At 35.7% G+C, this 13,563-nt stretch overlaps 2 protein-coding genes across 3 annotated transcripts; one reads left to right on the top strand and one right to left on the bottom strand.

The window, feature by feature from the left end:
* Positions 1-3,262: 3,262 nt before the first annotated feature.
* LOC132274667 (eugenol synthase 1-like) lies at positions 3,263-6,360 on the top strand. The gene is made up of 5 exons (XM_059775992.1): positions 3,263-3,687; positions 3,806-3,940; positions 4,759-4,990; positions 5,089-5,292; positions 6,030-6,360. The coding sequence occupies exons 1-5, from the start codon at positions 3,427-3,429 to the stop codon at positions 6,227-6,229; spliced, it is 1,032 nt and encodes a 343-aa protein (XP_059631975.1). The 5' UTR covers positions 3,263-3,426; the 3' UTR covers positions 6,230-6,360.
* Positions 6,361-8,482: 2,122 nt separating this feature from the next.
* On the bottom strand, positions 8,483-13,356 carry LOC132274666 (uncharacterized). 2 transcript variants are annotated; one of them, XM_059775991.1, is made up of 2 exons: positions 13,242-13,356; positions 8,483-9,983 (listed from the first exon to the last, which is right to left on the bottom strand). In XM_059775991.1, exon 2 carries the CDS (start codon positions 9,939-9,941, stop codon positions 8,724-8,726), a length of 1,218 nt encoding a protein of 405 aa, XP_059631974.1. In that variant the 5' UTR covers positions 9,942-9,983; positions 13,242-13,356; the 3' UTR covers positions 8,483-8,723. The 2 variants fall into 2 exon arrangements, with proteins under 2 accessions (XP_059631974.1, XP_059631973.1); XM_059775990.1 differs by having other exon boundaries at positions 8,483-9,958; positions 13,242-13,355.
* Positions 13,357-13,563: the final 207 nt, after the last annotated feature.

The raw sequence follows: 13,563 nt of genomic DNA, 5'->3' as shown, positions 1-13,563 counted from the left end.
ACGCCGTGCACTCAAAGACATATGGGTGCAGAATGGTGGACTTGGCAAGGGCTAGGTTCACAAGGTTGGCTCAGATGTTGCTAAAGCATGGACCACACAAGTCATGGATTGCGGTTACAAGAGATAGCTAAGTGGGCTCAGTTGGTTGGGGGAAGTTACTAACACTTCCCCACTCATTATGGGAAGTGGGGGTGTGCTGATTAACTTCCCATGCAGGTGGCACAAATCTGAGATGACAACATGCAAGCGGTTGGAGGTGGTTTTTTCCACTATGCAGAGTGCAACTTCTTGTGGGATATGTGGCATGAGCAGAACATGCCAACAATAGTCTAGCAGTTGGGCTTGTTAACTGCCTTGGAAATGCTGGCATACTTAGAGGGTGCCAGCACGACCCTTGGTGGATGGGGGTGTCATCCATCATCTTAGTGGGCGGTTATGAGCGGTTTTGAGAGTGGCCTATATAATGTTAAGGTGGGCTTTGTAGAGGAAATAGATTGGAGGGTGTGAGCCTTGGTTCCTTATACGAACTCATGTTCCTTTGTAATATGTTTAATATGAGCAAAGGTTGGGGCTTGTCCCAGTAAACTGTGCCTGCCTTCTTTACATTTCAACATTGTGTGTGTTGTGTTGTGAGTTGGCTAAGACTTGGTGGCCCCAAGTGCCATTACAGAGGCGAAAATTTGTGGTGTGATTTAACCCTGTAACACCATACATGATACATTGACAGTACAAGATATATATTTGATACATACATACACTAGATATATCATCATATATGAATGCTTTCCGATACATACGATGAAGGAGTCGGGTCAAGCCAAGCATTTGACCTTTATTCAATCAAAATCAAGCTAACCAAACAATCAAAATCAATGATGGATATAAGGGACTAAAGGACATACCTCAACAAAATATAAAGAATAAACTGCACTCGTAACTTTTTACACGTGAAAAACCACAGAAAAAAATAGAAATATAAAGGCAGAGTTTGATTTTGATTTTGATTGTTTGGTTAGCTTGATTTTGATTGAATAAAGGTCAAATGCTTGGCTTGACCCGACTCCTTCATCATATGTATCGGAAAGCATTCATATATGATGATATATCTAGTGTATGTATATATCAAATATGTATCTTGTACTGTCAATGTATCATGTATGGATATAAGGGACTAAAGGACATACCTCAATCGTACACTTGAATGGACGCCACTCAAATTCAATCATCATATGAAAACCAGTGCTAATTTAAGCCAACTACCTTACGGACAAAAAAAGAATTATTTCTTTTTGTCATGTTTGGAAAAACAACACTACACATGTCTCTAAAGATTCTAAACTGACACCATCACACGATAGTTTCTTAGTTGTCTTCATCACCCTGTTATATTGTATGCTTTGACATAGGCCTGCAGCATTCAGCAAGAACTTAATGCTACAAACAGTAAGGAGTGATATAAATATATGTGGCTGTAAGTTTCGGAATTTTTTTCAGTATCTCCAGAAAATTACCTTGTACTACTTCCATTCAAACAGAATTCTCCATTTCTTTTGATAATAAAAAATGAAAAGCCACATCAGTTAGTACATAATTCTTTTTTAAGAGTTCGATATTATTATACATTTTTATAAATTAATTGATTCGACCACTTTGTATTGATATTTGTCTGAATTTATTATATCGCGACTGTGATTATGAACCATGGGTGAGAATATTATCGGTATCTCCGGTACTCCATAGCCGTTCTTAAATTTGGTACTGAGATGTCTAATGCTTCAAAATAAGAACATGAATCCACTTGTGAATGGATGAGTGATAAAATATGCTATGGTGGAAACGCATTATAAGAAATTTTACATGCGGGTTAGGAAGGCTTTTCCGGAATGGTGACACAATTATCAAATAATTTCACATTATTTTCAAATATTTGATCTCTTGATGTCCAAATGGTTGTTTTTTCCCTTTTGTGTAAAAATAATTCCCCAATAATTGTATGTCAATTTCACATAATTTTTACAAACCTACTTAATATAGGGTTGATTTTTTAATGGAATGAGAAAGAGTGAAGAGAAAGGAAATATGCTTAGGTGACTGTGTAAAAAAAGTTGTGTAAAATACACAATAATTTTATACATTAGTGACGTGTCCATGTATTTTAACAGACAACTGGAGATAAAAAAAAAAAAAAAAAAAAAATTACATATGATACGTGCCTCGGTGACTGTGTATATTTTTTCACAAAAAAATATTTTAACATACTACTGAAGAGCATCTCCAACCGTTGTATATATTTTTTTGTGTAAATATGATGTATCATTATAGATTTATACAAAAAAATTGAATTATTTATTTTTTAACTCCCGTAATTGTTTTATACCTTTTGTCTAAAAATATATTTCCAATAACAACCAACCAATATCATGCATGTACTCACATAATTTTTATAAACCTACTTAATATAGGGTGTATCCCTTAATAGAATGAGAAAGAGGGAGGCGAAATGAAATATATTAATGTAGCTGTATAAAATACCCAACAATTTTACACATTAATGATGTGACAATATATTTTAATATATTACTGAAGATAAAAAAAAATAAATAAATAAATAAAAAAAAAAATAAAAAATAAATTTACACATATGAAGCCTTATATATGTTATATAAAAAAGTATTTTAACATACTGATGGAATACTTTAAAATTTTAAGTCAATTAAACAATAGCAACTACCATAAAACAATTCATAGGATCAAACAAGATATAAAGAATAAATTGCACTCGTAACTTTTTATACATGAAAAAAAATATTGACCAAGCTAGAGTTTGATTGCTTGGTTAGGTTGATTGAATCTAGCTCTAAAGGTTAAAAGCTTGGCTTGACTCGACTATCATTCATATGAATCGGAAAGCATTCACATATATGATGATATATAAGTGTATGTATATAACAAATATACTGTTTGCAATACAATATATATGTACAATGGACTAAAGGACATACCTCAATGGTACACTTAAATGGCCGCCACTCAAATTCAAGCATCATATCCCAGTGCCCCCACATAATAGTTTCATAGTTGTCTTCATCACCCTGTGATATCGTATACTGGACATGGTCAACAACTTAATGCTATAAACAGTAAGGAGAGATATAAATACATGTGGCTACATATATATTATTTTGCAAACAAGATATTTGATATATACACACACTTAATATATTATCATATATCTAAAATTATTAGATGACTTGGGACATATAATTTCAAACAATCTAATAGTAGTAATTTAACGGCACAAGATTTATGGTATGTGCTCAGGTGAGACCCACAATAATTTAATTTCTATGATGATGGATATTAAGATTTAACCCAAGTTAAACGTGGTTATGAATTCATTTGTCAACTCATTGTCTAAATCTATAAATGAAGGCACATTTATGTGATTATGGGAGGGAGGTGTGTATGAGACAAGAAAAAAAAAAAAAAAAACAGAAAAAGAAAAAAAGAATGGGGAGTGACGTGAGCTCTAAGATACTTATCTTTGGTGGGACTGGCTACATTGGTAGCTACATGGTGAAGGCAAGCATCTACAATGGCTATCCAACTTATGTCTATTCTAGGCCTGACTGCCCCAAGACCGACTTGCTTCAAGAGTTCCAGTCCATGGGCGTTACACTAATCAAAGTACTCTCTCTCTCTATACATGATCTCCATATATATATATATATGTATGTATGTATGTATGTATATAGATATGTATTTACTCGAATTTTTCGTCCCTGAACAATGTTGAAACATGCAGGGAGGTTTGGATGAGCATGAGAAGCTTGTATCGGTGCTTCGACAAGTAGATGTGGTGATCTCTGCACTTGCAATTCCTCAGGTTCATGACCAGCTTAAAATCATTGAGGCAATTAAGGTTGCTGGTAATATAAAGGTAGGCAATCTATTCTCTGTTAACTTAAAACAGTGTTAAGTGAGAATGCAGAGTTTGGAATCTTGAGAAAATTTACTGTCTGTTTTAGAAACTGTTTTATGTGAAAAATCAGTTATGAAAAATCTTGTTTTTGTTGAATTGTCCTTTATAATTTTTTGAAAGCAGTTTTCTGTTTTCTGAATTTTTAAAAATCGTTTTGAAAAAATTGAACCAGGTAGGCAATTTAGGTGTTTAATATGTTGTGCCTTTTAATATCTAGTGTTTGATCTTTATCATATCCTTCCAACAACGTCAATAAACTCCCCAAAAGGTACAAGTGAGTATTGTTGCAATTATTTTTCGCCGACAAATAGTACAACTAATTATTTTGTTCCATCAACCATGGAGACTTGAACTTTTATCCCTTCAAAGTAACCTTACATGCCTTAAGCTACGAGAAAAATTTCCTTGTGCCCCCGTTGCACCGTGTAACGGATGTATTCAGACCGTCTGAATAATACACGTTGCACGGCGTAACAGGACCAAAGAAGTTTTTCTCCTGGTGGTATATAAATGATAATATCCGTTCTCCAAAGAAAAAGTTAAGAGTTTTGAGTCTTATAAGAGGCATGTCGTGGGTAGCGTGCATCGGCTCGACCATTTAAACCATTTTCACTCATTTTATCCAAAGGTAATTGTTCAGTGCATGTGGGACTGGAAAACTGCATGTGTTCGATGGTGAATTATTGGGTGCTCTAAGAGACCTGACACCACTATTATGGATATTTATCATTGCTTCAAACAACCGACACTTATTATTCCATAAATGCCCTTATTAGAGGTTCTTTCCGTCGGATTTTGGATGTGAAGAGGACAGGGTGATTGCTCTGCCACCATTCCAAGACGTGCTTGATACAAAGAAGAAGATCCGAAGGGCCATTGAAGCAGCTCAGATCCCTTACACCTTTGTGTCTGCGAACTGCTTTGGTGCATACTTTGTTAATTATTTGCTCCATCCACATGACCCACAAAGGGATGATATCACTGTCTATGGCACTGGTGAAGCCAAGGGTACAATATTTTATACCTATCACCTCTCGAATCATAACATGTGTGTGTTTTTCATAACTTAGAACTTACGTTTGTTTAATTTTCAATGTTGTTACTAGCTGTGCTTAATTCTGAAGAAGATATTGCTACATACACAATCAAGGTAGCAACTGACCAAAGAACATGCAACCGTCTTGTCATATATCGTCCATCACCAAACATTGTATCGCAGCTCGAGTTGATCTCTCTCTGGGAGAAGAAAACTGGTCGGACGTTTAACAGAGTTCATGTCTCGGAGGAAGAAATTGTGAAGCTTTCAGAGAGTAAGTTGTTCTTCTTGTTTTCTTTTTTCCTTTCCTTTTAGTAATTTATTTGTTTTCTTGGATCCCAACAAATAATTCACACAAGTAGAGAAGACCCTTAGTCATTATTATGGCAAGGATTAAGGAGCAAGTAGTTTCTGTTCCACATCATCAGATCTGGATGGGGAGGGTCTTTCGAAGTACACAGTGTCATGTCAAACGCCCACACGGGTTTTGGGTTGTTGTATCCATGTCTGGGTACCGTAAAATTTTGATACGTTGTGTATATAATTTTGATATGTTGTGTGTGTGTGTATATATATATATATTTCATTGGCAAGAAACTCAGACACCTATTTGTTCAAACGAGACTCGAGCCCTCACTTTTCACTTTGAGAGATAGAGGAGAGATATATATTTCATTGGCAAGAAACTCACACACCTATTTGTTCAAACGAGACTCGAGCCCTCACCTTTCACTTTGGGAGATAAAGGAGAGATATATATTTCATTGGTAAGAAACTTACATACCTATTTGTTCAAACGAGACTCGAGCCCTCACCTTTCACTTCGGGAGATAGAGGAGATACCAATAACTACACAACCTTAGGTTCATGTGGTATCTACTTATTGAATTCTTTTAATTTTTTTATAGGATTCCGTAAGGTTCATATTGTAATAATGACTGAGAAATCATATATATATATATGTATGTACGCATAAAGGTTTGATCCTTTTTTTTGTGAATATTGTTGCAGCTTTACCTCATCCAGAAAACATACCAGTGGCTCTCCTTCACAGCTTATTTGTAAAGGGTGTTCTAATGAATTATGAACTAGCAGAGGATGACTTAGAGGCTTCAAGGCTCTACCCGGATATGAAATACACTACAATTGAACAGCTCCTTGATATTTTTCTCCATAACCCCCCAAAGCCTGCTTCTGCAACATTTGAATGAGCTTCCAAATCTCTTGTTTGCTAATCAAGTGGCATTTTAAACCATGATCTACTTTGTAGTACTCATAATAATATTTGGTTGTGATGTAATAATAAAACCAGGGCAACTAAGTTCAATAATGACCAGTTGAAAGCCAGTATTTTCCTTCAGCTCTCTCTCTCGGTCTCTGTGTCTCTCTCTCACTCACTCACACACACACACAGAACTGCATTGAAGCCAAAATGAGCACTGAAAAAACAAGCAATGTTTATGAATATCTGCAAGACTAACAAGTTGAGCCTAGGGTTGAGACTTGACTCGCTTGAAAATGTCGTTTGAGCTTGGTTTTGAACAAAGTCCGGCATGAAAAAATATTTGTATATTCATCCTTTCTCACATGTTGTTCACGTCCGGTGAAATAAGTTCATCCCGCTCCATTTTCTGAGATGACTGGGAAGAACTTGCATCCATTTTCTGAGATTACTGATTCACATCCAGTGAAAATTGGATCCTAAACCAGAGTATATCCATTTTCTCATCTCAAATGCATAAGGAACCTCTTCTTTGACGCCTGCATCTAGCACTGGCTATCCTCTGCTAGTACAACTAAAGGCCGCTATTCCAATTCCCAACATACTGATACAAACTGCATTAAAACAAACCCTAAGGAACATATATACCATCATATATATATATATATATACGTAAACCAGTCCCTAGTTATCTCTCATGGCATTCTCTAATATTCACTTTGGCATAATGCTTGTCATTCAAAGTAAAACGACCACCTTCTTACCCCCATCCCTCAAGTGGCCATCATCTACTGCACTCCTAAATGCTCACGTCCAACCATAGGAATGGTCCGATCCCCCATATTTCTCCTCGAACCTGGTGATCTCATTAAAGTTGCCAAAACACAGTCATGGAGGTTGTGATTAAGCAGTGAGATACCAGAGCATACCCTTGAGACTCTTTTAATCCTCCATGCTCTTTGATTGTCCTGTCCTTTCCATCTCAAAATCTACAATAGACATGGAATAGCTTCAGATGCATAATGCCATAAGCAGTTTCTAATTCCAATTTGCAGCAAACTGCTTTATTTTTCTAAATCAGAATTCCGTGTTTTACCCTCATCAAAGCGCCCTTCCTTTCTTTCAACTAGTATGTCATCTGAATCGTCGTCTACCCTTGTAATATTTTCATGTCCAGAAAAGAGTTTTTCCTTCTTGACATCGCCTAATTTCTCCATTATATCAGTGTGTACCGACTAACTATGACTATGACATATTTAATGAGGAGTGTTGTGTTAGGTAGCTTGAGAATCAGTGTAAACCTTTTGTCAGGACCAATATGAACATGAATCCATGTCTACTGATTCTACCCACAGCAATAACAAAATTCGGGTAGCATTCATATCCTATGCTGCGTCCTTGAAGGTTTCAAAATTGACTAGTTAATTTTGACAGTAGCCGGCTTCCCAACCAAAACACATATTTCCTTTTACTTTTCAAGTTTTGTGTATCATGTTCATCAATTCTTCTGCATCCTTTACTCATCTTCAGTAAACAACATCCCCCCCTCCCACACACACAAACAAAATCTCCTCAAGTTCATCCAATTCCTACATATCCAATATGAAGGCAGATAAAAAACTTCAAGCAATCTCTCCCACCGAACTCGAGAAATATTCTCACCAGATTATTTTTGAAGAAGAGTGTTCTTTCATGTAGAAAAGTGAAGCAGAGTAACCATGGTTCCAAAGGAAGATCCACTCATCTAAATATAAGCAAAAAAAGTAGGTAGAACAGTGGAAGTTTGGAAGAGAAAGAGAAACTAAAGTTACCGTCAATTTGACATGAATCCATCATCAAATCTCTAGACATATTATGAAACTAAACTTACCGTCAATTTTCTGGTGCTGATGATGTTGAGAGTACTGTAAATTTGAGTAAATTTTGTGTCATAATAAATTTTAAGCAGCAGAAGAGCCCCCAATTTTGAGGGCCAAAATGAAAAACATTTGATGTTTATAGATCTCTATTAAATGATACAAATGTTTCACCAGCATAAGAAATGATGCATTGAACAGACATACATGCACAGGGTATATTAAGCCTTACATTGACCAACGAAGATGGGCTTGTAGTTAATGCTTGAATAATCTTCTTATTTCCTTCTTATTCTTCTTTTTTTTGCGAATTAAGAAGACCATTGCAATTTGCAAGCACTCCAAAGTGAACACCGCTTAAGTGCAAAGATGGTACAATAATGGAGTACAGAAATGGTAAATAGTAAAATATCATAAGCAGTTCACTTGTTAAAAATGCACAAGTACACACACACACACACACACACACACACGCACACACACGTGTACTATAAACACTTTTATTAAAAGAAAAAGAAATCGGTACTTAAATGAAAAAGAGTTCCAACACTAAATGAAAGGTTTGTGTTTACCAATACTCAAGGAAATGATGCACTAGTAATCCACATCCAGATCAGTTTCCTCATTCTACCACGACACAAGGCTGTTGACATGAGGGTAGCAGCTCTTGATCGGAAATCTGCATTCCATGTCAATCTTTTTCATACTTTCGAAATCATAAGCATACAGAGAGCCATCTTTGTCCTCGAAAACTATTTCACCCTTAACTCTTGAACAATAAAGTGGAATCATTTTCATTGAGCAACCTTCTATGATACTATGTTGCTTTATCCAATCTTCCCCATTTAAGCCACTCAAGATCCAAATATCAATATGGCATGTATCTTCATGAGTCATAAAAGAAAGAAGCCCACCCATTTCAACAATCCCATCGTGAGTTCCACATCTTTTCGGGAGAGATGTCTGGTGGAATTTTTCATCATCCGTTATCAAAGATACTAGGTAATTACTGCCATCAATGTGAGGAATCCAATGCAAAGCTCCTATTGCAGAAACTGGGTTGCACCCCAACCATCTAAGAAGTCCAAAAGGAGGTCCATCCACCATCCTCCATGGTCTTGCCCCAAGAATTAAAATTTCACAACCAATGTATCGCATTTCATCCTCAAATAAGTGTATCAATTTATATTGACGTGTAGATTTGCATAATACTAACCCGTATGATTCCTCGTGGGGAGGATGTATCATAGTACCTAAAGGAAGTGCAATCAGCTTCCTAGTCACAGGATTCAGGACAATCAATCCTCTTTTCATTTTGTTATCAAGCAGAATTAAACCATTGCAAGTAGCTCTAATTTCTCCCAAACAAGTCACATTAAACTCTCGTATCTTGCTCTTGCCGTCTTTTATTTCCATGGATTGTATATGGAAGAAATCTGAGCTCGGCTCTATATTTTGTTGCAGAAATAAAGGTAAGAATTGTGATCGAAATAGGCCATCTTCAACAGAGAAAGTGTTCGATGTTTCTTGAGGGACTATAGTTTTAGAATAAGGGTTATGATTTTTTTTTACAGAAAAAAGAAAGATTAAAACCGTTTCAGAGCGATTCAGGTTGTCATCAATGAAAATAGAGCTGTTAACCATCTTATACCATGGCTTACAAACGTAACTCAATCTATGAATCGTTTCAGGAGGAAGTTGCACAAGGATATCATAGATGCATTCTTTTGGAAGATAGGGTGCAAGATTCTCCTTTTGCTTCTTTTTCCCCTTTTTTGACAATGCTCTTTCTTCTACCAACCTTGTTAACCTTGTGCTCTTGTCTGCCATCAACTTACTCGTCATGTCTTTGTAACGAGCATCTAGTAACCATGAAAAAAATTAAAACTGAGAAAATGTACACAAATGATTGTTATTACTAGGATATGAAACACAAAAGACGAAAAATAAATTTCTCTTGGCAATATGATAACAAAGGAAGAATAATAAAATTATAGTATATGCATTATGTAAAAAGTGTTTAGGAATCATAAATAGCTAGTTATGTTTGCGGAACAACTTCCAAGATACACTAGTTTGCCCGAATTAAATGAGCAACCTTCATATCATGTTGATTTCCATCACAGACCTCGTCTCTTCACATATTTGTACATATCATTTTCTGAACCACCACGGTTTCTTGTGTTTTTTACTTTTTACACCATATATGAACTTTTTCGGTTTTTTTTTTTCTTTTAATGGTAAATAGATCTCAATTTCTATGATTTTAGATCTGGTCTCATTATTATCTCCCATAAAAAATTGTGTTGTTTCTAATTTTTTAGGCTTAAATTTCACACAAAATAAATTTGTTATAATTTTGCTACTTTTTTTTTCACACACACATGCCTCCACAGCAGTTCAAACCTTTGACCTCCCTTTTGAGAAGTAGGGGTTTGGTACTGCTAGACTACTGGCCCTTTGGTATTTCGCTACCTTATTTATTAGTACTAGGTCAATATTCTCCTTTTGCTAAAATAGAAAACGAAAGACAAACGAAGGAGAAAATGGACACAATCTTAAGCAGCATGGACTGTGGAGGAATCAGGTTAAGGATGGAAAAAGGGGGAGTGGAATGCATCCTAAATCCATAATGGTTTAGGATGGGGACAGGTTCCCTTTAGGGGGTAGGATAAGTTCGGGGCCGTGCCAAACCTGCCTTCTTCCTAGTGGTGGAGACAGGAATGTACTCTAGAGGGTGACTTTTTCAATGCCCAGAAGAAACATAGGATAATAACATACAGAAATAATTCTTATTACTTAACTAGTGTAAGCGAGAAAGTTATTTAAGAGCAACATTGAAATTATTGGAAAATATACTAAGAAATTAAAATTAAAAAGAAGTTGAGTGGAGGCAATTGGCATCATGGGGATTTTATTGGCTCTCTCAGTTCCGGTAGCCATTCCTAAGTATCAACAATGAGTGCTGAAGAAAAAACCTTTGAGACTGTCAACAAGGATTTAACATAACACGGATATTAAAATTATAATTTCTTTAACAGCGATTCCCGCAAAGCATAATTTTATTTTATAGTTTACTTTAAGCAATCATACACCAAGATGCTTAGATTTAGTACATTATTTATGTGACAAGAAATCAATCACCTCATCAAATTATTGGAATACATTTAGAACCCACACTAATGAATATACACGAACTTCCCAAGGATATTGAATTTCAGTTCACTGATGAAGAATTTGATTTCCCTGATAACCGACAAAACGAAAGGAGTTCAAAGCACCAATTGCGAACAAAAAGGTAAGAGATTGTATAAATAGAGTATGAAAAGCATATTATGGCAGTTCACTATGCAAGACCACTGCAAAAGTAACTTCTATGAGACAAATATGAACTCTTCGACTGAAAGGCTTATATTTTTCAACATATATCAACCTCAATTGAACAAGAATTAATTAGCAGTTGACTTAGGACCAAAATAGCAAGATTGTGTATGACCCTTTTGGCCTATGCTATACCCTAGTTTTGGAGGACGCTTACATCTAGGATCTGCTTTCCTCAAAAACCAGAGTTCAATGGGTCATAAACACTTGCATTAATCGATCAACAATTTTCTTCCATGCTTTAAAACTGCTCAAAAAGCGGCTGATACTGACGCATCGATAATAGTTCCAAGGAATTTCATATTTCATAATAATGATATTCTTAAAAACTAAACATTGAAGCAGGGCCGGCCCTGAGATTCCAAATATTTTGAGAGGCCCTAGGCGAACTTTCAAATGTGAGGCCCTTGAGTTTCACAAACGCAAAAAAGAATTATAAGAGTGCGAAATTTTAACATGATGTTTTTAAATTCTATAGCTAATATAATTGTGCCCCTGTGCATTGTGCATAAGACAACTAACTAATAACTATAAATTTATCACCGCCAACAAATAATTGTGCGCCTATATAGTGTGCATAAAACAACTAACTAATAAGCATAAATCTATCACCACCAATAAATAATTGTGCACAGTGTGCTTAAGACAACTAACTAATAACTATAAATTTTTGTCACCACCAATAAATAATTGTGCGCATGTGCAGTGTGCATAAGACAACTAACTAATAACAATAAATTTATCAATTAAAGAGTGTGAAATTTTCATAGGCACAAAATAAAAAATGAAAGAGAACAGAAAACTGCAGCTTCTTTTACATTCATTGTTTATATAGCTACTAAAATTTGATGATTACATATGACAACAATATGTGGTGATGAGGTGACTATATATATATATAGGAGGCTGAACTTGTAGTACTGAAGAAGTAGTGGGACTTTTAGGTTATATGTGTCATCCGTTATCATATACTACAGTTTTGTCTTTCACTCTTTATATTAACTACACTACTTTGTGTGCGTGTTTTTTGGGAGCCAATTACCCGCAGTGATTGATTGATCATTGCCACAGAAGACCTGTGCAAATTAATAGAAAAAACCATTAACTTTTGTTTTGTTAAAGCCTGCTCTTGATTTCCATGTGTTTGTACATTCTGTTGGCAAGTGCTTTGACAGTATTATTAACTGAAATTCTAGCTGAGCCAACTTCAAATAACATCAATAATGGTTGTATGTATCTTCATATAAAAATAAAATAAAAAATAAAAAATAAAAACCCATAATTTGGCACTTTTAAGTATGAGCATAATTTAGAGATCGAAAAAGTTGATTATTATCTCAACCCACTAGAAGAGATCCTTAATTTTCGTGGGATTGAATGTGAAAACGCAAAAAAATATGAGGAAAAGGGGTATGGTTGCTGCTGTTGTGAGATTGGAGTGGACTTAGGGAGAGGGAAAAAAAAAAAAAAGTACCTGCCATAGATTATGGACTCGATCGCCATGAAAGACACATGTAGAAAGGCACACATTTATTAAAATACTAAGAGAACCATAATATATTCATTCAGCTTTTGATAGCCATCACACACAGTGACACACACAAAACCCTAGCTACTTTTCATTATTGGAACAAAGGTAAAGGCCCGAATGAAACGAACCAAAGTTAGAACAAATCAAATGATGAGATGAAAGAAAGAAAGAAACATATATTAAAGATCGATTCATGCAAAAGGAGAGAGAAGAGAGAGAGAGGATGAACATACCTTGTCACCTGAGGAGATAGCGGAGGCTGCGCCCTGCGGAGTGTCGAAGCAGATTGTGTCGTCTGAAACTTGCCCTAACTTTTTTTTATTTTTTATTTTTTACATCCCCTATGGGCCTCAAAATTTGAGGCCCACTAAAATCTGAGGCCCAAGGCGACCGCCTTGGTCGCCTTGGGCCAGGGCCGGCCCTGCATTGAAGGAGGACAATATGAAGCAGCAGAAATTGGGTTGGATTAGCAAGAAATTCAAGAAGTGAATCTCCAAAACTTGAGGAAACTTGAGAAATTGGGTTAGAAGAAACTGCCTACCTCCAAGACTTTTT

The sequence above is a fragment of the Cornus florida genome, unplaced genomic scaffold (genome assembly GCF_030987335.1).
Source record: "Cornus florida cultivar Cherokee Brave unplaced genomic scaffold, ASM3098733v1 CherokeeBrave_3.0.0_Hap2_Chr09, whole genome shotgun sequence".
Taxonomy (NCBI): Eukaryota; Viridiplantae; Streptophyta; class Magnoliopsida; order Cornales; family Cornaceae; genus Cornus; species Cornus florida.
The sequence above is the reverse complement of the archived record's forward strand: the minus strand, read 5'-3'. Positions and strand labels throughout refer to the sequence as shown.

Excerpts from the sequence above, each read along its gene's own strand:
- LOC132274667 (XM_059775992.1), top strand. The coding sequence starts at position 3,427 with ATGAAGGCACATTTATGTGATTATGGGAGGGAGGTGTGTATGAGACAA. Across the intron at positions 4,991-5,088 it reads TGGCACTGGTGAAGCCAAGG|CTGTGCTTAATTCTGAAGAA; the intron begins GTACAATATTTT and ends TGTTGTTACTAG. Across the intron at positions 5,293-6,029 it reads AATTGTGAAGCTTTCAGAGA|CTTTACCTCATCCAGAAAAC; the intron begins GTAAGTTGTTCT and ends ATATTGTTGCAG.
- LOC132274666 (XM_059775991.1), bottom strand. The coding sequence starts at position 9,941 with ATGACGAGTAAGTTGATGGCAGACAAGAGCACAAGGTTAACAAGGTTG.